This window comes from Solanum pennellii, chromosome 2 (assembly GCF_001406875.1).
Source record: "Solanum pennellii chromosome 2, SPENNV200".
Lineage (NCBI taxonomy): Eukaryota > Viridiplantae > Streptophyta > Magnoliopsida > Solanales > Solanaceae > Solanum > Solanum pennellii.
Genome location: NC_028638.1, coordinates 42,214,328 through 42,242,126, shown reverse-complemented (window position 1 = coordinate 42,242,126; position 27,799 = coordinate 42,214,328). Strand labels below are relative to the sequence as shown.

At 32.2% G+C, this 27,799-nt stretch overlaps 6 protein-coding genes and 1 non-coding gene across 7 annotated transcripts in view; all 7 read left to right on the top strand.

Annotated features, from left to right (window-relative positions):
* The window catches only part of LOC107011909 (exocyst complex component EXO84C), an 8,953-nt gene extending 3,298 nt beyond the window's left edge, over nt 1–5,655 (top strand). Inside the window, exons 3-7 of the mRNA XM_015211593.2 lie at nt 958–2,002; nt 2,961–3,476; nt 4,209–4,397; nt 4,972–5,108; nt 5,186–5,655. Of these exons, the coding sequence (XP_015067079.1) occupies nt 958–2,002; nt 2,961–3,476; nt 4,209–4,397; nt 4,972–5,108; nt 5,186–5,432 (2,134 nt within the window). The 3' untranslated portion in view covers nt 5,433–5,655. The remainder of the gene's footprint in view (nt 1–957; nt 2,003–2,960; nt 3,477–4,208; nt 4,398–4,971; nt 5,109–5,185) is intronic.
* Nucleotides 5,656–6,594: 939 nt separating this feature from the next.
* On the top strand, nt 6,595–9,447 carry LOC107009412 (uncharacterized protein C12B10.15c). Its single transcript, XM_015208746.2, has 4 exons — nt 6,595–6,849; nt 6,985–7,077; nt 8,039–8,214; nt 9,130–9,447. The coding sequence occupies exons 1-4, from the start codon at nt 6,687–6,689 to the stop codon at nt 9,193–9,195; spliced, it is 498 nt and encodes a 165-aa protein (XP_015064232.1). The 5' UTR covers nt 6,595–6,686; the 3' UTR covers nt 9,196–9,447.
* A 1,413-nt stretch (nt 9,448–10,860) lies between these two features.
* TRNAN-GUU lies at nt 10,861–10,934 on the top strand. The gene has a single exon. It is a non-coding gene; the product is annotated as a tRNA-Asn (tRNA).
* Nucleotides 10,935–12,346: 1,412 nt separating this feature from the next.
* On the top strand, nt 12,347–13,272 carry LOC107010662 (protein PHLOEM PROTEIN 2-LIKE A9-like). The gene is made up of 3 exons (XM_015209952.2): nt 12,347–12,456; nt 12,594–12,670; nt 12,779–13,272. The coding sequence occupies exons 1-3, from the start codon at nt 12,400–12,402 to the stop codon at nt 13,137–13,139; spliced, it is 495 nt and encodes a 164-aa protein (XP_015065438.1). The 5' UTR covers nt 12,347–12,399; the 3' UTR covers nt 13,140–13,272.
* A 4,178-nt stretch (nt 13,273–17,450) lies between these two features.
* Nucleotides 17,451–18,271, top strand: LOC107010777 (protein PHLOEM PROTEIN 2-LIKE A9-like). Its single transcript, XM_015210056.2, has 3 exons — nt 17,451–17,568; nt 17,666–17,742; nt 17,861–18,271. Exons 1-3 carry the CDS (start codon nt 17,512–17,514, stop codon nt 18,219–18,221), a joined length of 495 nt encoding a protein of 164 aa, XP_015065542.1. The 5' UTR covers nt 17,451–17,511; the 3' UTR covers nt 18,222–18,271.
* A 4,674-nt stretch (nt 18,272–22,945) lies between these two features.
* LOC107011113 lies at nt 22,946–27,766 on the top strand. The gene is made up of 3 exons (XM_015210472.2): nt 22,946–26,049; nt 26,134–26,252; nt 26,846–27,766. The coding sequence occupies exon 1, from the start codon at nt 23,187–23,189 to the stop codon at nt 25,131–25,133; it is 1,947 nt and encodes a 648-aa protein (XP_015065958.2). The 5' UTR covers nt 22,946–23,186; the 3' UTR covers nt 25,134–26,049; nt 26,134–26,252; nt 26,846–27,766.
* LOC114073855 (lectin-like) lies at nt 25,693–27,218 on the top strand. Its single transcript, XM_027914194.1, has 4 exons — nt 25,693–25,729; nt 25,856–26,049; nt 26,134–26,252; nt 26,846–27,218. Exons 1-4 carry the CDS (start codon nt 25,693–25,695, stop codon nt 27,216–27,218), a joined length of 723 nt encoding a protein of 240 aa, XP_027769995.1.
* Nucleotides 27,767–27,799: the final 33 nt, after the last annotated feature.

Below are 27,799 nucleotides of genomic sequence, written 5' to 3'. Positions count from 1 at the left end.
GGGGGGGGGGGGGGTTCTGTTGTGGGGAAATGGTAAGAAGTAGAAAGGTTTGGTGAGACACATCCTTGGTTTATAAGCACAGCATTAGAAGATATCTAATATTTATCTGGAAAAGTGCAATTTATCCCCTGTTTTATGCTTCCTTTTTTGGGCACCCTTCTATATTATCTGCTTTTTGTTTGTTATATTTTTTTAAAAAAAATTCAAAGAAGGATAATAAGAGTTAATTTAACCAAACAGCTGTCAGATTTATCAAAATATAATGGTTCCATTATCTACTTGATCTGAAGTCCTACATAAATACTGAATGCTTTACTTGCATAATCTGATGGAGGAACTGAAAGCAGAGATAGCATGTGATAAAGGGACGAATTGCTCTTGCATCTTTTTGTGAAATAGGAGAATAATCATCATCACATTGCTCTTCTTATATTCCTAATTATTATATGGGAGCTTTTTTATTGGAGAAGGTTACAAGGCAGTTCCTTATTGACAAAAACATGAGAGATGAAAAAACACATTGAAAGAAAGTTTATTGACTTTTCAACTTACTATCTCTAGATTAAAATGTAGATGATGTTAATAATCTCTATAAATGTAGCTAGACCGGTTACTTGCATCTAGTCTTTCTGAACTTCACATATGTTCTTTTTGTCATTACTGCTACTTTTTGCATCAGCCTGCTTTATGTAGTTTTTTGTACCTATCACCTTCAGTTTAATCTCCTGATCTATGTTATGTGTCCTTCATTCGCCTTGATGTACCCATCCTAAACGGTGCAACTTGGATATGGGTCCTTTGTGCAGATTCTTTGAAGTATACTGGATTATTGGCCAAATCATAGACACATAGGATACTTTTATACACTCTTATGACACAATTTTAAATGAACTCATGTATGGTACGTGACCCCTCTACGTGCAAAGGTCAACTTCTAATCTGTTCTTGTCATTGTAGATTGTCTGAGGAAGTTGTGGAAACAGAACACGAGCTCAATGAGCTTAGAAAGCATATATCCGCACAGGGTATTCTTGTTCAAGATCTCATGAATGGTGTATGCAGAGAATTGGATGAATGGAGCCGAACTAGTGGTGATGTCCAAGAAGCTAATGAAAGCTCTCGGAGCTCTGACTATGGTGATACTTTCGTGAATGACATGGAAGATGAAAACATGTTGTTTTTGGAGAATATTGATGTTCTTCTGGCTGAGCACAAGATTGAGGAAGTAATAGAGGCAATAGATGCTAAAGAAAGAAGTCATCCTGAGTTGAAAAGTTCAGGAGACACTTCACCTACTGAACCATCATCTTTTAAATCTGCTTTGTCTAAAAGAAAAAAGATGCTGGAGAATCAGCTGGTTGAGATCACTGAACGACCCTCAATTGGCATTGTTGAACTTAAGAAAGCCTTGTCTGCTTTGCTCAAGCTTGGAAAAGGTTCTTTGGCACATCAGCTACTTGTTAATTCGTACAGATCTCGTCTTCGGAAAAGTATTGAGGCTTTCCTTCCCCTTTGTCCTTGTTATCCCGAGACTTATTCAGCCACATTGTCTAACCTTGTATTCTCTACCATTTCTTTGGCTACTAAGGAATCTGGTGCAATGTTTGGTGACAATCCTGTTTATAGCAACAGAATTATCCAGTGGGCAGAAAGGGAGATTGAATACTTTGTGCGGTTAGTTAAAGAACATGCACCGCCTTCTGATGGAGCTCCTGCTTTACATGCAGCAAGTGTTTGTGTTCAAGCCAGTCTTAACCACTGTAATGCCCTGGAGAAACAGGGCCTTAAACTGTCAAAATTACTCTTGGTGCTTTTGCACCCATATATGGAAGAAGTCCTCGAGTTGAACTATATACGAGCCAGGAAAGCGGTTCTTGATTTTGCTTCAAGTGATGAAGGGAAACCATTGTCACCTCGGTTTGCTTCTCCTTTATCTACATTTGCAACTACATCTGATACTCTGCTTGTTGAAAGTGGAATGAGATTCATATATATAGTCAAAGTAAGTCTTAGTCCTTATTTATGAATGTTTGGTCATCTGATTACTCAAGTGTTATTACTGTATCCCTCAAAGGACTACAGTGCAGATTTAAATCCCCCTTCTTTTTTAAAAAAAAGCTCCATCGATAAAGACCTCCCTCACCTTGTTATAGTTGTTATGCAAGGTCTTTTACATAACTTGTCTAATAGGTGTGCAAGTATTCTTGCAAGAACTCTAACCATTTTTTTTTTTTGAAAATTGGTAATTTGGCAAGAACTCTAACCAATTTGTAATCTATAATGTCGTCTTTGATAGACCTCTATGATTGGCCTTTCTAGACACAACTGAATCTGTTGAGAGACTGGAAGATTAAGTCTAGATACTTTATTCTCTTCTCTCTTGCTCTGCATCCACACACACACACATTCTTGTATATTCAACTACCAGATTCATTAGCAGAAATAGAAAGAACCTTGGGGGTTAAAGTGTGCCTCCTTGGTCCAAGAAAAGAAATATTTCTTGAGCAGAAAATAGTATAAAAACATGAAAGTGACACTCCGTCAAAGGACCTTTTCTGCTTTGCCAATGAAGAAAGGGAAAAAGAAGCTTTCTTGTATGTAACAGACTTATTGCTGCATATTCAGCATGGTGGCATAACTACCATTTACAATAGTGCAGTATATGAATATGTGTCTGTGTGTGTATATTGCATAAGTGCACGTGATTTTGTTCTCTTTCTGCTGGATTCTGCTAGCTGCAATTTTAGGACAACCTTCAATGCGGTGCCACTTAAATAGATGTCTCAACTCTCAAGTAGTTGTCGTTTCTCAAGTAGGAGCACCCATAGATGTTTGAGATTGCTTTGAACTGCAACATGTGGAAAGAAAAAAGAGACTAGAACAATAGCACTGCATCAGATATCTGTTTCTTGTAATGATGGCTTAATAATAATTTGATCCAACTTTGGCCTCCTCTGCAGGAAATAGTGGAGAAGCTCACCCAGTTAGTCATTCTACATTTTGGAGCTAACATATTGACCAGAATTTCACATCTTTTTGACAAGTATGTGGATTCATTGATTAAAGCCCTACCTGGTCTTTCTGAGGATGATAATCTCACTGAGCTGAAAGAACCTGTTCCTTTTAGAGCTGAAACAGACTCTCAGCAGCTTGCACTATTGGGAACTGCATTTACCATTGCTGAGGAACTATTGCCTATGGTTGTATCTAGAATTTGGAATGTTCTTAATGAAAGCAAGGAAGTGGGGTCTGAAAATATGATGCCTGCTGCAAACAATACCGTAGAACTCAAGGACTGGAGGCGTCAACTTCAGCATTCACTGGACAAACTTAGAGATAATTTCTGTCGACAATATGTTGTTAATTTCATATATTCAAGAGATGGTGATGCACGATTAGATGCTCAGATTTATTTGAGTGGTGTCGGACAAGATACAATTTGGGACGCTGATCCGCTACCTTCATTGCCATTTCAGGTACTGTAATCCTTGTTTCCTAGTTTCCAAAATGATCCTTACTTATTGGTGCCATGAATAGCACACCCTAGTTAATTCTTTTTACTGTCTTAGTTTGTTCTCTTCTTTTCCCCCTTCACAAAAAATGGTCCAAGATTAATTAAGTTTTCCTTTCTGTGAATTGGGTGACTGAATGTGTAATATTCCTTTATCCAAGTAGGTTAATGCTGTGTCAGTTGAGTTTCTGGTTCACCATTGGTGTTGCTTTGCTGTTAGTATATAACTCTCCCTCAAAACCTTCAATTCCAGCTTCTGCTTGGTCATCAATCACTGCTTTATAGTAGCAACCTTTTTGTTGTTTTTTAAATTCTTCCTGAATTTTATAGCCAAACGTGTTTCCCGGAGTTCAGCCCTGGAAAAAGTGATAAATTTCATGGCCAAATGCCTCCTTAAGTATTCCTTTTTTTAAAATAAATAAATAAATAAATTAGACAATCATTCATCATAATATTCAGCAGATGCTCGTTTGACTTTATTATAAAGTTCAAGCAGAAGAAACATAGTTTTACATTTTCTCTCTGATGGTGGTTTACAACTGTTTGTCAATTTTTATCTGACTATCCAAATGCTAATATTCAGTGATTTTCTTGCTAAGTGCTTTCAACAGTATTTTGCTAAATGAGAACCTTACAAAATTCTTATGTTTCCAATCCTTTCATGTAACTAAAAGGTGATAAATCTTCAAACCTGTAGGCATTATTTGGTAAGCTGCAGCAATTAGCAACTGTGGCAGGAGATGTTCTTCTCGGAAGAGAGAAGATACAGAAGGTTTTGCTTGCCAGACTGACAGAGACTGTGGTAATGTGGTTGTCTGATGAACAAGAATTTTGGAGTGTTCTAGAGGATGAGTCGGCTCCTCTACAGCCGCTGGGTTTGCAGCAGGTATTTTTTATATCTACTACCCTGTCTTTAGTTGTACTACCTGAATATAATAGAGTATTAGCACAATTTCATTTTACTTTTTCACCTTATCACCTGTTTTGCATGCTTCCCGGATTTTCATTCAATTTGGGATATTGTGTAGGAGCTGTTACAGCTTTGTTTAATTTGAACTCTGCAACAGAACATATTGTATGTTTCTATTGTAGATTCAAGTTCAAAACTGTTTTTGAAATTCCTGGGTCGACAACTTTTTAAAGGATACATAGTTGGGCATAGGACGGCTGTTTGTGTGCTACCTCTTTCTAAAAGTAACTCTTCAGGTATCTCGGTGTTTGAAAATATTGGTATCTTGGTTCCTTATCAAAAGAAGGAAAATGGAAGTATCTTGCACATGCCCTTATTACTTCCTCAGCCCAATCGGAACAAAGATGTTAATTGGTTTTTAGAGTATTCTCTCATTAGCCGTTAACTTGGTGAAATTCCAAAAAGATACTATGTCATACTAACATGTATTTGTGATATATTCAACGTGAAATGCTCTCTTGTATCTTGATATCAACTTTTTGTTTGACAGTTAATTCTTGACATGCACTTCACTGTTGAAATTGCACGATTCGCGGGTTATCCATCAAGGCACGTGCATCAAATATCATCAGACATAATTGCACGTGCAGTGAGGACTTTTTCTGCCAGGGGCATAGATCCACAAAGGTATTCACCTAGCTTTCTACTTTTCATCTTCTTTCTGTATGAGAGGGCCTCATCAATGAAAATGTCTTTCTTATCAGTGCCCTACCCGAGGACGAATGGTTCACTGAAACCGCAAAAGGGGCTATAAACAAGCTTCTCCTAGGTGGTTCTGGATCAGATACATCTGAGATTGATGATGAACACATCATTATGCATGATGAGGGGATGTCGGACTCTGATGGATCGCCTTCTTCCCTCTCAAGTGCAGATAGTTCTGAGTCATTTGCCTCAGCAGAAATGGGTGATTTGGATAGCCCTCTGTATTTATCTGATCCTGAGAGTTAAAACAATACTGTCAAGTGAATTATTGCATTTAGAAGTTGTATCTGTTGCAATTACATGTGTTAGGTTCTGTTGTATCCAAAGGTTATCAATTAATTATGGAGTAGTAGGCATTAAAGGGTTATTTGCTGCAAGATTCTGTTTAGAAGAATTAGGTAGTTCCTTTTACAATGCTCTATTACTTTTTTGTATTTGTTTAGATTATATACGTGGAGATTTTCACCAATGAAACTCAGAATATAAAAAAATAAGCCCAAAAAGAAAATCAATGTATAGTATATATCCCTAAAAAGTTGCTTATCCATATTGTGTAATTTCTCTACAAAGGTGTCTCAATTAATACTACTTTGATGGCTTCACCACTGCTCTTCGGATTTAAAAAAATAAGTAAGAAAATCACTTATTCGTAATAAAACATTTTCTATCGTACAAAACACACCCTAACATTCCAGTTTCCAAGCTTTTCAGTCTAAATTTATGAATTAATTTGCTTTGGTATAAAGTTTAAGAAAGAAAAAAAGATTTAAAATTTGTATTCTAAAATAAGTCATAAATCTTTATAGTGGTTGTTACTAACTATAAAAATATATCAATTTTTTGAGATTGACTAAAAGAAAATGTGAGTTACATAAATTGGTGTAAAAGGAGTATTTTTTTTTCCTATTTTAATTTGATTGATCTATTTTGACTTGACATATAGTTAACAAGAAAATAAAGATTTTTTTGTATACTTAATGATTTAAGTTAAAGAGATATGACAAATGTTCAAGTGGAAATTTGAAATTAAATAGTAATTATTAAAAAGTGAAAAAAAAATATTTTTGAAATAAACTAAAAAGAAAAATTAATGAAACGAATTCAAATAATGGAAAATGGTATAAAATAACAAAATATAACTCAAATTTAATCTTATAATTAAAATTCTATTTAAGTCTAATCTCTCTTTCGTCATATAATATACATTTTTATACAAACGAATATCGTTTTGTGTTTCTATACAAACAAATGTATGCCTACGATTTATGCTTTATAACAAATTCTATGACGTTTTTATACAAACGAATATCTGTCTGCGATTTATGCTTCATAACAAATTATGAAGCGCAATTATTTAATTATAGCTCTAACATACTTAAAAATATATTTTTTATGGTGGGTAAACCTAAAATTAACTGTCGAAACAATAAGCGCGGGAAAATAGAAGGGGCAGGTTACCTTTAGGGTTCTTTTGATACTCGTTACCAGTTCAATCGAGCAATGGCGAGAAGCAACAGTGGAATTTCAGGCACAATTGACCTTACCGGCAATCTTCCGCCGGAGAAGGTGGTGGAACTCACCGGAAAAGTGCACCAGCTGCCGTGCTGTATCAAGTTCAATGGTCCATCTGATGTTTCACAGTACTTCAAACCCAAACCTACCGGTATAATTATTCTATTTATGCAAGTCAAGTTAATACTCTACCTGAATTTTTGGTTTTGGTGTCAAAAACTTAGTTTTTGAAAGAACTTTGCTTCTATTTATTTAATCAGTGTTTGAATTTGTGAATGAAATGAAGGTGTAATTGTTGATGGATTAAATGTGGAGGAATCTCATTTTAGAGGAAGGAAGCTTCAGGGTACTACTGTTGCAATTCCTCATGGCTATTCTGGTAAAGTATTTTATTTCCTTATAATAATGGTGTTGGACCGGCTTGTCTAATACTACCCCTAGTTCAATTTGTTTGTTTGGTTGACTTGACACGAAATTTGAAAAATGTAAATAAGTCTCTTGATTACGCCAAGTGAGATAATCTTCGACAGAATTAAGTTTGATAGTCACCAAATTAGTGAACTAAGTACTGTCAAAGCCGCGACAGAGGGGAAGGGAGATGGAACTGTTGGTTCTATTGTTCCATTGCAAGGTGGGAGCGAAGGTAGGCCAATCTGGCCTACAGGCAGAATGCTTGGCCCAGCAGTGTGGACAGGAAGAGAATGAGAAAAAGAAGGCAAAGGAGGAATTGAATAGGATGAAGTAGACCATCCCAAAGAAACAACAGATGTAGAGGAAACAAGCGGTATAGAGAAGTGATAAAAGGCTCAATAAGCGTTGGTCCATCTCCATTCATATATATATAATGAACAAAGAGACGAGAGCAGAAGATGAGAAAATTGTGTGTTTTATTATTGACCATTTGGCTGCTATATAAAGACCTCGAAAAGATAAAGACTATTAAACAAAGCCTAAATAGAAGGAAAGAGTACAACAGACTGCAGAGTCCTGAGAGTAAGATAAATAAATTGAGATAGAGAGAGTAAAATAATTTTGTGCAAACATTATGGTTAGAAATTAAGCAAAGGGGACCATAATTCAAAGCTATCAAAGTCTCAATACTTGCTGCTTGGATAATAACCATCAATGACTACATTGTACTCTTGGTGAGTGGTTGCACATACAACTGTGCTTTATATGCTGTAGTACTGAGGAAACACTGTTATGTTGATATTATTGCCCATCCAGCATGATTGATTTTGGAGGCTTCATAACTGGATTATTCTAGTTCAACTTTATTTTGGGTCCTCTTAATCTACTTAACTTTGTGTAATTTCAAACCATTTTTCTTGCTTCTTCAGGGTTTGTCTTGGGAAAGAAAATGCCTGTTGAGAAAAGGAAAAGGTCCGAGGAAGATTCAAGTTGCTGGGAGATGAAGGCAAAGTTCCAAAACATAACATTGTGGAACCATGATTCTCTTCCCTCAGAAAATGATGCTTCCTTGCGTGCCTTCCACCTATTTTCTGTTGCAACAGCAGTATGTTTCTTCTTGATCATCCTAGTTATCTGGAGATGCCTTTCCTGCTATTTATCTGTTTAATTTTCTGTTAAGTTGCTGAAGCAAGATTTCATATTAAAGCTGCTCCTTAGACAACAACAGTTTCTACTGACTATGCCACCTGCTTTGACATGCCCTGGCTGTCTAAAATATTTTTCAGATTGTGGCTTTCATGACTATTTTACCTCTCCAAAGTTTGACTGTTTTTTAATCCATCTTTCTTGGTTTTGTTGGGAGGAGTATCTGTTATGAACCAAGTCCAGCCTAATGTGGATACTAGGGTCGCAAAAGTAGTTATTGGGTTGACAAGAGCTATTGGGCCTAGAACAAGCAATAGGGTCAGGTTAATTTGGCATCCGGGTTGAGAAGTGGGCATGGGAACGGTTCCATAAAAAAAGGTAGTGGTATGTGATTCAAGGATTACGCAAATTGTTGAAGAGTTTGATTCTCTCATCTCCATTCTTAGTCGAGCTTTTCATCCCCTTCTATATTATCATTTTATCTCTATATTTTCTGATCTTCTTCGCCTTCGGTTAACCTTCTCATTAGCTTGTTGTTTCCATTTCTCAATTGTATTTTGTGTTTTTCAGCGGTTATAATACATATCATTGTTGTGTTGGTAACTTGAGTTTTTACAGTATCAAAAAAGCTCCAGTAGTCTCAAACATGCACCAAATGTTTGGCTAATTTCGGTTCTCTTTAGTTGTCTTTCCTCTGATAAATGCTTATGAACACTAATATTGGCAAATGAGGATATAGAGGAAGTCTATGTATGAGCTGCAATTAAAATGCTCTTTATCATTGTTACATGCTTGACTACTGCTGCCTGATTTGAGTACCTAGCGATCTAGTCTTCGGTTGAGCCCATATTAAACTTGTGTTTCATCAATGCAGCTGCACCAACCAGTCAGTCTTGAAGACCTGGAAGCTGCATCAATCGATCAAGAACTAGAGCTATAAATTGGCAATATGAGGAGATATAACCTCCACAATGAGCAGTACATTTTCGAGCTCGTTCATGCTCTTTGCCAGTTTATGGAAAGCACTCTTCATTATATATCTATAGTATCAGGACTCCATTTATCATGTGTCTAGCATGTACAAGCGCTAACATATTAACACATGTATTTCGTATATCTCAAAAAATTCCCTTCGTTTCTTAAGATTTTACATTCTCTGAGTTATAGTCAGATTTATACCCATTTTATGTGACATAACAAGTAGTACTTGGTTTTCTTAGTTTTAATTGTTCGGCAAGTATATTTGTTCACAGTATGTTCAAATGCTATGAAGGATGGTGTGGTGAGAATGTAGGATATAAGAGATGGCGTCATGTGTCAAGATTGTAGCCTGTAGGAAACAGACTACCAATGTGACTGTGAATGTCACTAGGTAAGTTTATTTTTAATAACCAAAATATTTTTCAAAACATTTAGACCAACCAAATATACTGATATTAGAAAACATTCTTTAGCACACCCTATGCGTATTATTATATTATATAACAAGAAAAATATGGGTTTCCAGCCTTTTCTCATACTAGTTCTCGACACGTGCTTTGCACGTGTATATTACACGTTTAAATGAAAAAAAAAATTGGTTCAATCTTTTTTGGCTAAATACATATATGACAATGTTAAAGAAAAAAACAGTTGTTACCTTACCCTCCTAAATTATCTCCGGACAGGTGATCATCATGGTAGATGTTTTCAATCATATGCCAGATTTGTAATAATATAACCATGAATAAATAACAACTCTGGTGATCCATCTTCTGGAGTTTATTCTTCATATATCGATCCTGATATCCCAAACCATGATTCTCCTATCAAGGCACCAAGCATATTTGCCCAAGAAGCTAAGATGGTTTCATTTTTTGAATTCAATCTAGCCTGCAAACTTTCTCTTTGTGACAATCCAAATGATGAATATGAGTATATCTCAGTCATGGTACTGATGTAGCCATTTGAATTCCATACAATGAAGTATATAAGCCTATTTACAGTGATGTAACCCTTTAAATTCCATACATAAATGATTATACTCCGTTCATTTTTCATGCATCCTTTCAAATTTCCTAATAAAGTGATTAAGTCTTTTCAACTTTCAAATTAATTGACAGAAAATGTTGTTCAATAATATTATCTAATTAATTAAAAATTTAATTACTTTTTAATTTGTTGTAAGGGCTAAATAGTAATTCAACTTTGAAGTTGAGAGCTTCCCACTTATAATAATATATGATTTAGGGAGCAAAATAGAGTGACGAACCAGGTGGGGCCAAGATTTTTGATAATTTTTCAGTGATTGCAGCATATGCAATTTGGGCTGATACTATAGGAACTATGTTTACAGAAATTGCAGTTTGTTATTACTAACTTGCTAGACCAAACATTGGCTCAAACACACTCTTAAATAAATTTCCTACTCATTAATAGTTATGTCAAATCGAAATGCTATACTCCCTCATTTATCATTCTAATTATAGAAATATTTACGATTTATTTTAGACCTCAATTTGAATTAGATTTCCTTATTATTACTTAAAACTTTTTGCTTAGTGGACACATAAATTGCAACAGAAATTTGGTATTTTAATAACAAAACCAATTTCATTGCAAACAAGCTGGAATAGCTCAGTTGGTTAGAGCGTGTGGCTGTTAACCACAAGGTCGGAGGTTCAAGCCCTCCTTCTAGCGTTTTGAAATTTTATCATTTTTATTTTAGTTCTTTACATAATTTATTTCATATTAAATCTTAATTTATAAATTATTTTTTTAAATAAATAAAATAAATAAACTAGTTGATTGTTAAAGAAAACATTACATAACATTCAGAAAAGAAAACAATTGATATATAATCAAAGCACAAAAAACACGCTAATAGTGGAAATCAAAATTGAAATGAATTGAAGTAGCAATGATATGAGTAATATTATAAGAACAAGTAGAAATGGGAATCAAAATAATGAAATATTCAGTGTTGTATGTCAAATAACAAATTTAGTGCATCAACTTTTGCTTTCATGAACACGTTTTTATTAGTTATCAATGTATTCTCTAGAATTATCATCTTTAAACCACTACTCTAATATTGTTCATTGAACAATATCTAATAAATTAAAAAACATTACCTTTAATGCAACTAATTTTTGCTCTCTGTCGGCATAGTCATAAAATTGATCATTTGCCTCCATATCGTGACCAAATCGGATTTCATAAATATAAGTAAACATAATTAAAGAAAAAAAAATCAATTTTAGAAAGCCATTACACACAAGATTAATTAAGTAGAAAAGTCAAATTTGGACAACAAATTAATTAATTAAGACAAATTACAAAAATTATATACTTTTAAGGTAAAATTATAATTTATCCCTTAAAAGTTTTATAATTACAACAACCTTTCAAACGGATACAGTAATACAAACGCTAATACAATAAAAAAAGAAACAGATATATTAATGGCCAAAAAATTAAAGCGCTGATACATTAAAAAGATGGTCGGATACATGCGACGATACATTAAAAAGGTCGGATACTTTAGTGACATGTTTGACTTAAGAAAAAAAAATGAGAAATTTTAAAAATTTACAAAACTTGTAAGGAATAATGACAGTAAATAAACTAAAAAGTGAAATTTCTATAATTAATCCGATTAATTAAGTCGAGGTAATTACTAGAATCCATTCCGGAAACAAAGGACGGTTCTAGACTTCTAGTTTTACGCATCCAATTTTTGACTATTTATAGAAAATTTTCTAAATATATAAATGAATAAAAGCTGTTTGATTAATTAATATTTTTTTAGTACAAATATATTGAGACTTTGAGTAAAAGTTATTGAATTCGTTTAACTCGTATTCAGCTGGCAATTAGCTCAGCCCATAGATTCTAATTAGTGCATAAAGTAATCCAATAATGAATAACTAAAACATTTCATTCAAGAAATATGTTATTTGGACAGTGCATGTGACATTCCTTTTTGCCTTTTACGTATGACTATTAGTTGATTCCCCAATTTCTCCTTTTAATTTGGCTTAGTGCATGCATTTCATTTCTATATATATATATATATCTCATTATTGTATAAGCCAAACTATCACATATCACTTAAATCTACACATTATTCTTTGTAACTTTGTGAGTAATTAGTACAAATCAAATGGCTTCAAGATCTCTTCACTATCAAGGCAACCACACATTCTCTAAAACACAAAAGGTACAAGAAATTTCATGCATTAGTTTCTTCCAATATTTGCAATTCTTGTTTCTCTCAATATTACTTTCCTTTTGGCATAATACTTGTGTTCGAGTTTATGTTTTAAAATTTGATATTATTATTTTCATTGCTCGCAGGGTTATATAGTTTATCCGAAAGGTCTTAGTATTGTTTGGGGAAACGAGAAACGCTTTTGGAAGTTACCAAAATACGAGTAAGAGTTAATTGGTGCACAAAATCTAATTTGTAGAAATTAAATGTGTGCTACTACATATATATGTACTAGTGGATGACATTGTTTTTAAATCTATTTGAATTACAGAAAGGATGATGCAGAACTTATACAAGTAAATTGGTTAGAAGTAACTGGTTGCATCGACGATATTAATATAGCGAAGAAAACATCATACAACATTGAATTTACAATGTCATTGATGACTGATGCGTTCGGTTGGAACGACTCACCAATATATCTTATGGCTAAATGGGGAGATAATACTCAATGGAGAAAGGTGAATTTGGCAAATAAGACTAATGACAAAAAGATGATATCAGAAACTATTACTATAATAAAAGGTAAAGGGAGCAATACTGATAAGATTTGTTTTGGATTGTATGAAGTTTGGAACAAAAAGTGGAAAGGAGGTCTCAAAATTCATTCTGTAAACTTAATAGAGACCTAACAACTAATTTAGCCGAGTGAAGAAGTAATATTAGAAATACATTGATAATTGTCATTCGTAACTCAATTGTTAAGAGTTATTTTTGTTCATGTACTTTAGAGTGTGTTTTCTTAAATATATTCGTGTTTGTGACTTTGTATTTGTATTTCTCAAATCATAAATGAAACTATGAAGAAAATATTATTGGTTTCCTAATCAGTAACAGTTCCATAAGTATAGGACTATAGGAGGAGTATCCTGAGAATTATATCTAATTTAGTTAAGGCAAAAAATTTGAAATATATCTGAATTTTGATCGAAATTACTGTAACAAATCTAGGGCAGGACTTATTATCGATTGCACTATTTAATAGTGTATTTTAAAGATATATAACTGTCGAGATCGACACGTTATTATTTATAATGATGTGATATTTATAATGTTGACGTAGACACTTATATATTTTTAAAATATACTATTAAATAGTGTGCATGGGACAATAAACCTAGCCCAAAGTTTGAGATTGTTACATCAATTTCGATCAAAATTCATATATATTTTAAATTTTTTTCCTGTTTGATTACGATGATAAGTTGTTCTGTTAACCACGTTTTGTTCACTACTATCGAAAAATGACTCCCCAAATTAGCCTTGTTACAGTGTGTGACACAATTGCAATTTCTATGTGTTGAGAATCAAGCATTAACTTACCACAATTAGTTATCTCTCGAACAATTTTTGGAGTTATAAAGATTAAGATTATGTTTACTAAATTACTCAACTAATAAATAATAAAGCAGTTAAAATTATATCAATCTATTAAAGATTGTGTTACATGTCACCCTCTTTGATCCATATTAAGTGAACTGTTGGGGTATAACGTAACACAATATCTAATAGATTGATATAATTTTAACTTAGTACGAGGTGTATTCTTTCGAACTACTCCAATTAGCAATTTCTCATTCACTTATTATGATAATATCAAAAATTTATTTTCTCTAAACTCGCTTTTATAGATGTATACCTAAGAATGACATTTTTATAAATATGCAATTTATTCTCTCTAGCAATTCATAATATCAATGACCATTCTATTCGATCACCAAAAATAAGCACAAACATAGTCAACAAGTAGAAAAATCTTGAGGCTTCAATTATATAAATAAGACAAATTAATTAAAATAAAAAAATTATTTATTGTCAATATTCTCAAGAATATTAATCGAGCCATCATGTATCTTCAAACTACTGCTCTTTTTTTTTTAAAAAAAAGTACTACTATCTAAAAGAGGGAAAAAGCATATAAATGATCCACATTTCGCAATTAATTATGACATTTTTCTTCTTGTTTTTATATAATTAATTATTACTTCTGTTTAGCCATACGCAAAAAACATAGGTTTCTTTGTACTTTTCTTAAATATGATTTATACATATAATTTCTAAAAAAATAGCAAAAACATTTTAAAATATAAATATTTAAAACTACGTTTCTATATTTTTTATATAATTAATTAATTTTTTTTAAAAAATTTAGTTAAAGTTGAACCTTTGTTTAGCCATATATTTCACAAAAAATATATAAAGCTTGAATGTACTTTTCCTAGATATGATTAGTACAACTAATTTTTAAAAATTAGCAAAATTATTTAATTTGATTAATATTTGGATTAGAAATATACATATTTAAAAACTATGTAAAAAGTGCAATAGTCACAAACAAACATCATATCATTAACAAATCTTGTTATGTTGCTTGCTTATTCCCTTGACCGCTTCAATGAAAATATGAATCTTTTAAAGTTTTAAGTTTGAAAATTATGTAAAAGGTGCAATAAGTCACAATATATTTTATAAATATAAAATTAATATTATTATTAATAACTGATATAAAAGAAAGAAAGAAACAAACATCATATCATTAACAAGTCTTCTTATATTGCTTGCTTATTCCCTTGACCGCTTCAATGAGAATATGAATCTTTTAAAATTTTAAGTTTGAAAACTATGTAAAAGGTGCAATAAGTCACAATATATTTTAAAAATATAAAATTAATATTATTATTAATAACTGATATAAACAAACAAACATCATATCGTTAACAAGTCTTCTTATATTGCTTGCTTATTCCCTTGACCGCTTCAATGAGAATATGAATCTTTTAAAGTTTTAAGTTTGAAAACTTTTGCTTGGGTTCATTCATCTTTACTCCATTTATATTTTATATTTATTTTATTTATATTATTGAATGTTGAAAAATAAGTAATTATTATTCACTTTCACTTTTTATTCTATCGGCTTAAGCATAAACTGATTTGCCCTCCTTACCACCAAATACTGAGTGCTTAATTATTTTTTAATTAATATTAAAAAATTTAATAAGAAAAATATTAGTAACTCATTGATTATTCAAACTTTTATCTTATTTGTGTAGGAGCGGAGCTATCTTGTATGAAGGATTCATCTGAATCTCCTTAAGCGAAAAATTATATTATTTATATATGATTAAAATAAGTTTATAGGTATATATAGTAGATGTTGAACCCCCTTCAGCTATCTATTCTACAGATATTGAGCCCCCTTATTGAAAAAACTGACTCCGCCTCTACTACCACCCCTAATTTACATGTTTCTTTTATTTATATATATTTAAGAAAATAGAAAAACAAAAAGAGTCAATTAAACTACAACTTTTTGCAATCTTTTTCTAGAACTCAGCACCAGGTATTTGACATCTAATTAATTAAAAAGGCTATGAAAACAAGGTCTAAAAGTGGAAGATGTCAACTAAAGCAATCAAAAAGATACGTACACCGTTAATTTTTACTTGTCTACTATTAATAAAGAGAAAAAGATAAAATATGCCATCGAATTTATAGAAAAATCTCATTTATGTTATCAGTTAAAAGTTTGGCTTGTTTATATCATTATCGTTAAAGAAAAGACTCTCATACCTTTATTTTTCAATAATAGTTTTATAGAATCATTTTTAACACGTGGTCAACTATAATTTAGTCACGTCATCAATTTTTTTAATTAAAAAATCATAATTCTGAAAAAAATTTGAATTATTTTTTTATTTATTTTATTTAATAAATTGATGACGTAGCCGAATTATAATTGGACACGTGTCAAAAATGATTTTGTAAAACTATTGTTAAAAATAATGATATGAATAATCCTTTTCTTTAACGATAATAACATAAATGAGCCAAACTTTTAATTTGAGAGTTCAATGATAGAACCTTTTCCCATTAATAAATTTTCATTTTTTTGTTACTTTTTACGTATGCAAGAAAAGACAAAAGAACAAATCTCTATTTTATCACCAATATTACTGACTTATTTTCTAAATAAATTTCATCCAAGATTATAAACTAACTATTAGGAATATTATAATAAAATACTTATATAAATCATTATTATTTCCTAACGACATATAAAATTAACGAATAAATAAAAATAAACGGAATGAATAATATGTATGCTTAAACGTGTGAGAATATAACACGAAACCAGTTTGTAGTGGGTAAATGTTATTCCATCTTTTAGCAATTTGACAAAGGAAGGTTCTAGTTTAATGCGTTCAATTTTGACAATAATTTATAGTATATATATACTTTAACTTCTTTTTTACGTCCAATCATCTCCGATTTTGTTAAGCTAATTACTTCGATTAGTTCAGATTTACATTTAGTAAACCCTATAAGGTATTAACTATAACATTTTTTTTAAAAGAAAAAAACAAAAATCACCATGTATCTTATTTGAACGTCACTATTCAACTTGTACTAATTTTTTCTTAAAATTATTTAATTTGCACCTAATTGTTTGACAAACATCAAATATGCGATATTTAAATTAGGAAAAAATACTTCAATTAATATATTTTAATAAATAATTACTAATTTTAGTGATACTTTTCATTTATTACCATTTATAACAACAAATAACAATACTATGATAAATCTGCAATATGTATTAAAAGTGAATTATGTATACAATATATATGTATTAAACTTGTATTATATGTGTTTTATAAACTGTTTTATGTAATATGCATTAAAGTTGTATTATAAATATATTAAAAGTGATCAAGTGAAAAAAATTATTACTGTTATAGATGGTAAATATTTTTTTAATATTATATATTTACGTAAGTTTCCCTTTAAATTAAGTTTCATACGACTAAAATCCGACATTTCTACTTTAGTCGGTGGTATGCTTAGCTAAATGCCTCTTTCATACGACGTAGTTGATTCCCATGCATGCATGAAATTAATTCCTATCTCTATATATATTTGATTTATTATAACATATCATAAAGCATCACTAAAATCTCCACATTAATTCTTACTAATTTTGAGTAATTTAACTTAATATAGCAAATGGCTTCAAAAGCTTTTCACTATCAAGGCAATCACAAATTCTGTAAAACACAAAAGGTGCAAGAAATTTCTTTCAATGTATATTAAGCTATGTTCGAGTTTCTATTTTTTTTTTTAAAAAAAAAATGAATTATGTTATTTTTGTTGTTTGTAGGGTTATATAGTTTATCCGAAAGCACTTGATATTATTTGGGGAAATGATAAACGCTTCTGGAAGTTACCCAAATATGAGTAAGAACTAAAGGGTGCTAATTAATAAGTTTATATAAATCAATTTAATTGGCTTAACAGATGGTATATTTTTTAATATCAAACTAATATGTTGTTGGTAAATGTATTTGAATTACAGAAAAGATGGTGCAGAACTTATACAGGTAAATTGGTTGGAGGTAACTGGTTGCATCGACGATATTAATATAGCGAAGAAAACATCATACAACATTGAATTTACAATGTCATTGATGGCTGATGCGTTCGGTTGGAGCGATTCACCGATTTATCTTATGGCTAAATGGGGAGATAATACTCAATGGAGAAAGGTAAATTTGACAAGTGAGACTAATGGCAAAAAGATGATATCAAAAACTATTATGATAACAAAAGGGAAGGGGAACAATGTTGATAAGATTTATTTTGGATTGTATGAAGTTTGGAACAAAAAGTGGAAAGGAGGTCTCAAAATACATTCAGTAAACTTAATAGAAATCTAAAAGTTTTATTATTGTTCACTTATTTCAGAGTGTGTGTTTTCTTAAATAAAATTTGTAATGGTATTTGTATTTGTATTGCTCACATCATGAATGAAACTATGAATATTCCCAATCATATTGAGCTTATTAACTTAATGATGATTAAAAGTTGAATATTACGTTTGTTCTTCTATAAGAAGTGAAAATACACAGATTACCCTTCAACTTTAATAATCTGGAAAAGACATTCACATATTTTAATTTTATCAGTATTCTCTTAATTGTGCGTTGTATTTTGTTTATGAACATGTTAAACAAATTTCATGTGTTGAAGTGCTTTACATGCACCACAAATACATCACGGGATAGATATTGAAAGGTAAGTAAAAACATTATTGATCCTACGGGATAAGATGAGAAAAAAAAAATATTTTTCCTTATCACTCTTTTTTGCGCTCCCTTCCTCTCATTTTAAATACAAGGGTTTGATGTAAGAGCTAAATATTTCATTTTGATTATAATTTTTTAAGATGAAATTTACTCATCACAAAACTATATGAAAATATTACAAGAATACATAAATACTCTCTCCGTCTGATTTTATATGTCACCTTTTTTACTTCGCATTTGCATTAAGAAATAATATAACTTTATCCTTCTATTTTTATTTAAGTTTTCAATTAATGAATATGAATTAATTTCTTTTGATTAATTAATTTAACCAATTAAACACGAATCATTTACTTAACTTTATTAAATTGGTCAAATGTATATTTTCAAGGCTAATAACTCTCAAGCATAAAAAAGAAAGAAAATGATAATTTATGCATCAATTTTATGAAATAACAAGTATTATGAACCAACTATAGGACATATAAAATGGAACAGAGGGAGTAATGATTAAAAAATGTTTTTAAAAACTTAGAGAAAATTATATTTAAAGAATACTTTCACGTAATATGAGATGGAGGGAGGTGTGTTCTAGTAAAATTACGGTTTATTCATAAAAAGCTTTTATATATCATATATCATATCATATCATATATTTATATAAAAGAGAACCCTAGTCCCGCCTACGTGGCACCATCACAAGCAAGAATTTCCTTTTAAATTTATTTAGTTCCAAAATTAGCTTTCTCTTTCATGAAAAGATGTGACTTTTATGAAAAATTGTGACTTTGATAAAGAGTTGCGTCTTCTAGCAAAAGTTGTGACTTTTATAAAAAGTTGGGACTTTAATGAAGAGTTGTGATTTTTATAAAAAGTTGGGACTTTAATGAAGAGTTCTGATCTAATGAAAAGTTGTAACTTTTATGAAAGGTTGTGAATTTTCAGAAGGATTGTAACTTTTCTAAATAGTTATAACATTTCTGGTAAGGCATAATATACAGTTGCTCACACTACCCTTTGTCTTCTATAAATAAATGAACTTCCTCTCATTTTAAAACAACAACAATTCTTATGTTCTTCTTCTACTTTCACAAAATTAAATATTTTTGTGTATTTTACTCCTGTTGAATGACTTATATTGACACCATTGTTTTTGTATCAATAAGTTGGTGAATAAAATCGTTTCATCCTGAGAGGATATAATTCTTTAAACATGTAATATTGGAGGGGAATAGTTTTCTTAAAGGAACATTGTGCATTCAGTGAATTCGATTTTTCCTTTCTGTTTCATTCTTTTTTTTACATATCCTGGTATATTCTTTTACACTCATTAATTTATACTTATGATATTAATTGTTGTTTTCGAGTACATGTTTTAAACTCTGTTTTTATGTTTGTGCAAAGTTATTGTCTCTGGTTATATTGAACATATACTCATATAGTATGAATATTCATTATACAAAAGATAATGCTTGTACTCAGTTCCAATAATTTGTGTTTTGAAATTTTATATTAAATTTTACAACTTAAAAATACTATATAGAAGCTTGCATATTGTCTATTTTTATATAGATATGAAATTTCTCACTAATCAATTGAAGGAGTTCCTTATGCAAGTTCAAAAATTATAATTGCTTTCATGTTAAAAAAGCGTATAATTTTTTTGAAATATGTTAACGATTTTTGGAATTTTCTCCTAAGACATGTATCACAATTGTACAATCTATCCAACTTAAATATTTCTTTATATTACGAAATATCTTTGTGTGTGTGTATATATATATATATATATATATATATATATATATTCTTATTTTTTTACTTATTTTCCCTTTAATGTTGATTAAAGAACCAATGATTTCTTATTTCGTGTATAATTCATTCATTAGAGGTTCTTGAGTTATGTGATCATGATAAATAATAAAATTCATCTTGAAATATTACTAATATTATTGAAGAACTTATTTTCTCATTATTTTAATGTATAGATATTAGTAAAAAAATTAATTACAAATTCAATGCAATTTTCGCGCAGACAAATTACCTAGTATATATATATATCAGTGAAAAGTGAAAAGTGATCCCCTAAAGCCTTGTCGATCCCCTGAAGCCTTATCAGAGTGAGTGTGACGCCTTGCACTTTTCCAACTACGATAGCAACTGTTGTGGTGACATTGACACTAATTAACTAACGTTATGTGAAATTTCTGTAATGTTTTTCACTAGAAACCAATGCCTTCATGCATGATTGATTTATTTATAACTTTGTACGTATATACTCGTTCACTTTTACTTTTATCACATTTGAATTTGATAGGACTCACTAAGAAAACAATAATTGACATGATTGATTGTTGTTTAGTACTAATTAAGTCTTGGAAAACGATATGAAGAATAAGTAATTAATGTTAAGAGAAAAACGGAGAAAAATAATTGACAAAGTTAGCTCATAAAGCTTGAACTGATCCACCATTGATGATCGACATAAGAGAAAAAAGAGAAAGGAGAGAAACTGATCTGTATTTTTTATAAACTGAATGAATATCAAAACTGAATTACAATGAAACAGTGTATGCTATCTATTTATACAGATAGATGGTTAGATGGTTCTAGAATAATACAGTTTGGATTTATAACAAATTGTCTAACTAACACTAATATATAACTGAAATGAATAACTAACTTTATGAAAATGGAGTTCTCAATACCCCCCCTCAAGTTGAAGGTGATGCAATCACTACCAACTTGGATAAGATATTCGAATGTTTGATTCCAGTCAATGCTTTAGTGAGTATATCAGCTAACTGTTGAGTAGTGCCAACGTGATGTAGAGTAATGAGACCTTCTTGAAGCTTAGTCCGGACAAAGTGACAATCTATCTCGATGTGCTTGGTTCGCTCATGAAAAACAGGATTTCGTGCAATGTGTAAGGCAGATTGACTATCACAAAACACATGAAATGGCTCAGTGCTAGGAACTAGGTCCTGAATTGGCATTTGGTCTGCTAGGATATCCATGGATCTTGTAGCACCTGTCCTTTGTGTCCAACTCTTTTACAATGATCACAGTAAGGCCTTGTCCTTACATTACTGTTGGCATAGTTAGTTTGGAAACCTCGCACACTTGAAGGACCTCCAGAGTTTCGTGAAGAACTGGTACTAACATTCAGGGAAGAAGAAGAGTCTGCAGAATATTGATTGTTTGGTTTGAACTCTCTTTGTTTTTCTTCCTGAACCAAAAGAGCAAAAGCTTGTCCCATAGAAGGTAAAGGGTTCATCATCAGCATGTTTCCTCGAATGATGGTATAAACCTCATTAAGACCCAAGAGAAACTGAATGAGTCGTCTATCCTGCTCAGCCTTATGCATTGTCTCTTTAGCACCACATGTACAAGTACAGCTACAAATACTCTTAGCACTTAGTGTGGTGAGTTCTTCCCAGAGTTTCTTCATTCTTGTGTAGTAGGAGGTGATGTCCAGAATACCTTGATTGAGGTCATTAATTTCCTTTTGAATTTGATACAGCTTAGCGCCATTGGTCTGATCATATCGATCCTATAATTCACTCCACAGCTCCAATGAATCAAACACGTACTCTACATTATCTGCAATGTCCTTGCTTAAGGAATTCAGTATCCAGGAGGTAACCATGGCATCACATCTCTCCCATTGACGATAATCAGGAGATTGTGGGCTTGGCTTCATGCATTCTCCATTGATAAACCCTAACTTGTTCTTCACTGAAAGTGAACGCAACACACTTCTCTTCCATGATCGAAAACCAACACCATCAAATGGTACAGGAACAAGCACTGAACCTGCGCTGTTAGAGGGGTGGATGTATAGTGGGCTTCCAACATCAAAATTTGTGGGAGCTGGAACAGAGGATGAGGCTTCAGCAACGTGATTCACAACTTCAACCATTGTGCGAATTGAAGAAGAGAGAAGAAAAAAAAACGAAATTGAAGATGAACAATTAACAGATATGAAATTGAGCAGAGATAAAAAAAAACCTCTAAAGCTCTGATACCATGACAAAGTTAGCTCATAAAGCTTGAACTGATCCACCATTGATGATCGACATAAGAGAAAGAAGAGAAAGGAGAGAAACTGATCTGTATTTTTTATAAACTGAATGAATATCAAAACTGAATTACAATGAAACAGTGTATGCTATCTATTTATACAGATAGATGGTTAGATGGTTCTAGAATAATACAGTTGGGATTTATAACAAATTGTCTAACTAACACTAATATATAATTGAAATGAATAACTAACTTTATGAAAATGGAGTTCTCAATAATAATTTTGTTTTTTCTTGATATGTTAAAAGTGACAAGTAAAAGTGAATTTAAATTTTTGTATTGAAGTTGATCAAAAAGGTATAAAAGAAAGAGACCAAGTTAGAGTAAAGGATCCCAATAATAATAGGTAGAAGAAGCAGAAGAAAAGGATCATATTCAAGTAAGGGACACTTGACATAAGAGGAAGGTACATCCTTCAACATTGTTCACAAAATTTCAGGTCTTCCTTTTTCATCTCCGATTACTCGATACATATGCAAAATTCATTGAGCAAATACTTGCTAGGCATAAATGATGTCTATAAATCATATCAAGGCTGCCTGGATTGCCTATAATGTGCAATCTTTTTGCATCCTAAGCCTCTTCATCCAAGCTCTATTGCTTCTTTTAGCACCATTCAGGAAGAGAACAGGCAGTAAAATCCTGATGGTGTTTGTTTGGTCAGCATACATGGCTGCTGATTGGGCCCCTGCTTTCATTCTCAATCTCATTATAAATTACAGCAAAACAAGACATGACAAGGCAGAACTTATGTCACTTTGGGCTTCTTGTATGTTGTTGCACTTGGGAGGTTCTGATCACGCGATAGCATTTTCCCTCGAGGACAATGACCTGTGGTTTAGGTATGCCTTCACGTTTGTTTTCATGTTCCTGTCCTCTGGCTACGTGTTCTACTTATCCTTCTCCCAAGAAAACTATCTTTGGATCCCAAATGTCCTAGTGTTCCTGGCTGGGATCATCAAATGTTACGAGAGGGCACGTGCTAGGTTCATAGGGAGTATGGATAAGTCCATAACGTTGAGTCATCGTAAGTATGAAGATGTTGTGAAGAGGAAGTCGTCAGAAGAACCTCACAATTTCCGAGCGAGAGAGCTGGATGATGTGGAGGTTATACAACTTGCGTATACAATATTCAGGGCCTATAAAGGTGTTCTAGTGGAGCACAAGTTCACTTTTGAGGAGTACGGTAGAATTCAACAACTCCTGCAAAACAGAACTGATCTGTTTGCTTTTAGAATCGCACAGGCTGAACTCGAGATTCTACATGATCTTCTATACACAAAGGCACAAATTTTTCATGAAAGTTTTGGGAACTCAGCTCGATCTGTCTATTGGGTTCTACTTCCTGCAGCATTGGCCTCTTTCTCTTTGTTGGTGAGGAACAACAACCAAAAGCAATTTGATCCGTTCGATGTGGGACTAACCTACAGCTTACTCATTGGAGGTATGTTTTTGGATGCCGTTGCTTTTGTTGTATTGCTTTATTCCTCAACTTTCACAATTGCCACAATGTCAAGGGCAAAGACGAGGCCAATCACTTGGGTCGTCAAATTCCTCAAAGCTTTAAAGTGGCCACGGCCACGTGCTCTATGGTGTTGGAGACCATCTCTCCAACAATTCAACCTCATAAACTATGGTTTAAATCGACCTCCAAAAGCATGGGAATGCATAATTGATTACCTACACCTTACAAATTATCTTGATGAGATGATATATGTGAAAAAAAAGAGTCTTTCTCCTTTATTGGAAGCTGAAATTCTAAGACAAATAGAAATATGTATAAATAGGCACGACTGGGATTGTAACTCGTATGCTTCTAAATTCACTAAATGCACCAGCAAGTTCTCTATGTCGAAGGAGCTTAACAAGAACGAGTTCCTCATAGTATGGCACATTGTGACAGAGATTTTCTTTAATGTTGATGTACCTGAGGCAAATATTGGATCTGATTCAAGAGAGTTGGAAAAGCTTAGAGAATGTTCAAAGTCTCTATCAGACTACATGGTTTACATTCTTATTTTTCGACCTTTCTTCATGCCTGTTCCTAACAAGAAAAAGATAGAAGAGACCAACAACAAGATAAAAATATTGCTTCATGAAAAGAAACATTTAAGCCAAAAAGAAGCTTGCAAAGAGATCATGAAAAAAGCTGCTGAGGGGAGCATTCCTCAGGAATCGTTCTTGTATGAAGCTTTTAATGTTGTAAACTGTTTGCAAACTGAACCTCATTGGTGTCAAGACAGAGTTAAATGTTGGAAGATTATTCACAAAACTTGGATCGCGATATTATTTGATGCTGCCAAATGCTCTGCACCACGTGCTCATGCACAATATCTTGTGAAAGGTGGTGAAGTTTTATCCTTAATCTGGTTGTTGGGTGCTAACTGTGGATCCATGGCTCAGTTTGCATTTTTTGAAGATTCTGATGAGGAAAACCAAGATAGAAATAATGGATAGGCTCGAATCGATGTATGACTAAAGTTTAGGAATGTAACATATCATGTGAAGAAGAGCATCATACCAGTTGGCATCTTTTCTAGTGTTAAAACTTATGAATAAATTGAGCTACGGATGTTCATCGAGTACTTTTACATATTATTTATACCATGAACCATGTAGTTTTACATGGACGATGTACTCAATTCTTGTGAATTCTGGGGGATTTTTGTGTCAAATTGACAATGTATATACTTGTGTAAAAAGCTTACCTGCACCTAGTGTTTATTACACCAAACCATACTAATTTACACGGTCAAGTCATATATTAAGGTGAGAATATGTATGATCAGTTAAGTTTTTACTGTATTCCAACCCTACTAGAAACATAATTGAATGAAATTATCTAATAGTAACAATCTCCACTTCTTTTTTCTATCTAAGCATCTCTATTTTTTCTTCTTTTACACGCTACTTCAAGTAGAGGTTTATGTTTCTCGATAACATGTTATTAGCACGAGTCTCTACTCAACTTCAAATAGAGATTTATATCTTTTTGGTGACTTTTGTATTATAGAAGATGTTAGCAGTAGGATCTTCCACACCACAGATGGGAGGTTCTTAAGCCAAAAACAGCCCTAAGAATATATGCTTTCTTTTAAAAATTCTAACTTGGTTACCACTCAGAGCATCAGCATATATCTGGTTTTAACATAGATTACTTGACTTTGATAATTTTTTAGCAAAAAATATCATCATTTGTAAGCTTATCAAGGCAATTGATTTCTACATGAGTTGTGCAATACTTCGCAAAAGAGCAAAACCAAAGAACAACAGCAGTAGCAGCAACAATATTAGACGTCTTCCGCGTAAATTGGAAGAAATCTTACAATATGAAGAGCCTGATGTGGAAGTACTTTTGGATGAACAAATCAGGGTATACAAAACTATCCATGTTTTATAGTCTATATATATATGGGCGTGTTCGTCTATATTAATCAATGTATTATATATGCTACAGTACTGGATTGATACAAAGACAAAGGCAAAGTGCTTCTTCTTGTATGCCAAAAATCTACATGTCCTATGGTCAGAAGAAAGCAGCAAGTGGAGTCTGCCCCAATATAAAGAGCATCCAAGGTAATTTAATCTACATTATGAGATATATCTCTTACCTTTTAGTAGACTTTCATCAATTTCCAATGTCTTTTTGAGAGCAGTTGAAGGCTCTCTCTGAGAAGGGGTTTATTAGGCCAAGCGTCTCACCATGAGGCGCACCTGTCTTGTATGTCAGAAAGAAGGATAGGTCGCTAAGGATGTGTATGAAGAAAAAAAATATATTGGTGACATGTTTAGGAAGTATTAATCAATCCTCCACATTTCCACTAAAAGAACTTAAGGGGCATTTCTACACTAAGATATAGAATGATAGATGTTTTGAAAATAGGGACAACAACCTGCAGGAAGTCAAGCTTAAATGTATTTTATTATTCTGTTTTTGTTGTACAAATGTCTACTCCAATGAGACTGAGTCAATCATAGATGGTTTAGCTAGTTCCTCGTTTCGCATTGGAAAGACTTTAATCTTTTTCTTGTTTTTGTAAATATGGTTTTTCAGAACTACCTAAGTACTGACTGAAATACAAATGTTACTAGTGTCAAAAAAGATATAGAATGTTAAAACCACACATAGACACAAAAATGCATTTATTTTCAATTGATTATGTGTGCAGTGATCAACCTGTTCAAGTTTACGAGATGGAAACAGTTCTATCACTAGCTGTTGGTGGAAGTTTTGATGCAGGAAAGCTTTCGAGGGGAGTAGAGTACAAGGTTTCACTTGTGGTGTTATTGAAGAAATTTCTCTCAGGATGGGAATTTCCACTGCAAACTATACTTGTTAAGCCTGATGGTACCAAAGAACATCAAAGTACTGAAGATCTTATGGAAAAGCCAAAAAGAAAATGGATAAAAATTCAACTAGGGACTTTCATGATTCCACAAGAGATGGAAAGTATCACAAATTTGGAATTCTATGTGCATGAAAGGAAAGGTAGAAAACTTAAGATGGGACTGGTTATTAAAGGTGTTGAAGTTTCTGTCTAAATTCTTCTACAAAATATTATGAGTAAACAAAATAAAATTTAACAATAATAGAGATGTCATATTTCTCAAACACAAGCATTTCAATAACATTAGTGTGTTTGCTGCCAAAAGGGCGAAAAAGTTCTATGCCTGAGTACTGACCATGTAAAAATAGTTACACAATCAGGTCACATTTATAAGGTAATAGTTTTGACTGACGATCTAGAAAAAAAAACATGTTAAGTTACACCGATGATCGTAAACTATCATTTCAATAAGTATGGTCATATGGTGTCGTTGACAAATGCCAAACAATGCAAAAACCCATAGTGAACCCCATTTCCCCCCCTACTACTTAAATGATTTCACTTGGGTTCTTGCCAAGTATTAATCCACGATGCTCTTGTAACTGATTGAATTTCCATATCGTTAATTCAATTCATTGTAACAAGCATAATCAAGGATTCAAATCAGAGTGTCAATTTACACGAAGAAGAAGAAAAGATAAGCTACTTTACAAAGCAATTCATCGACAATTGAAGGAATTAATTCTTTAGTAGAAGAATAACTTGTAGAAAGGGTGAATTCCTCAAAAAAAAGAG

Coding starts and splice junctions, on each gene's coding strand:
- LOC107009412 (XM_015208746.2), top strand. CDS start 6,687: ATGGCGAGAAGCAACAGTGGAATTTCAGGCACAATTGACCTTACCGGC. Junction 6,850..6,984: donor CTTCAAACCCAAACCTACCG/GTATAATTATTC, acceptor AATGAAATGAAG/GTGTAATTGTTGATGGATTA. Junction 8,215..9,129: donor TATTTTCTGTTGCAACAGCA/GTATGTTTCTTC, acceptor TCATCAATGCAG/CTGCACCAACCAGTCAGTCT.
- LOC107010662 (XM_015209952.2), top strand. CDS start 12,400: ATGGCTTCAAGATCTCTTCACTATCAAGGCAACCACACATTCTCTAAA. Junction 12,457..12,593: donor CATTCTCTAAAACACAAAAG/GTACAAGAAATT, acceptor CATTGCTCGCAG/GGTTATATAGTTTATCCGAA. Junction 12,671..12,778: donor TGGAAGTTACCAAAATACGA/GTAAGAGTTAAT, acceptor TTTGAATTACAG/AAAGGATGATGCAGAACTTA.
- LOC107010777 (XM_015210056.2), top strand. CDS start 17,512: ATGGCTTCAAAAGCTTTTCACTATCAAGGCAATCACAAATTCTGTAAA. Junction 17,569..17,665: donor AATTCTGTAAAACACAAAAG/GTGCAAGAAATT, acceptor TGTTGTTTGTAG/GGTTATATAGTTTATCCGAA. Junction 17,743..17,860: donor TGGAAGTTACCCAAATATGA/GTAAGAACTAAA, acceptor TTTGAATTACAG/AAAAGATGGTGCAGAACTTA.
- LOC107011113 (XM_015210472.2), top strand. CDS start 23,187: ATGATGTCTATAAATCATATCAAGGCTGCCTGGATTGCCTATAATGTG.
- LOC114073855 (XM_027914194.1), top strand. CDS start 25,693: ATGTTAGCAGTAGGATCTTCCACACCACAGATGGGAG. Junction 25,730..25,855: donor TTCCACACCACAGATGGGAG/GTTCTTAAGCCA, acceptor ATAATTTTTTAG/CAAAAAATATCATCATTTGT. Junction 26,253..26,845: donor CAATATAAAGAGCATCCAAG/GTAATTTAATCT, acceptor TTATGTGTGCAG/TGATCAACCTGTTCAAGTTT.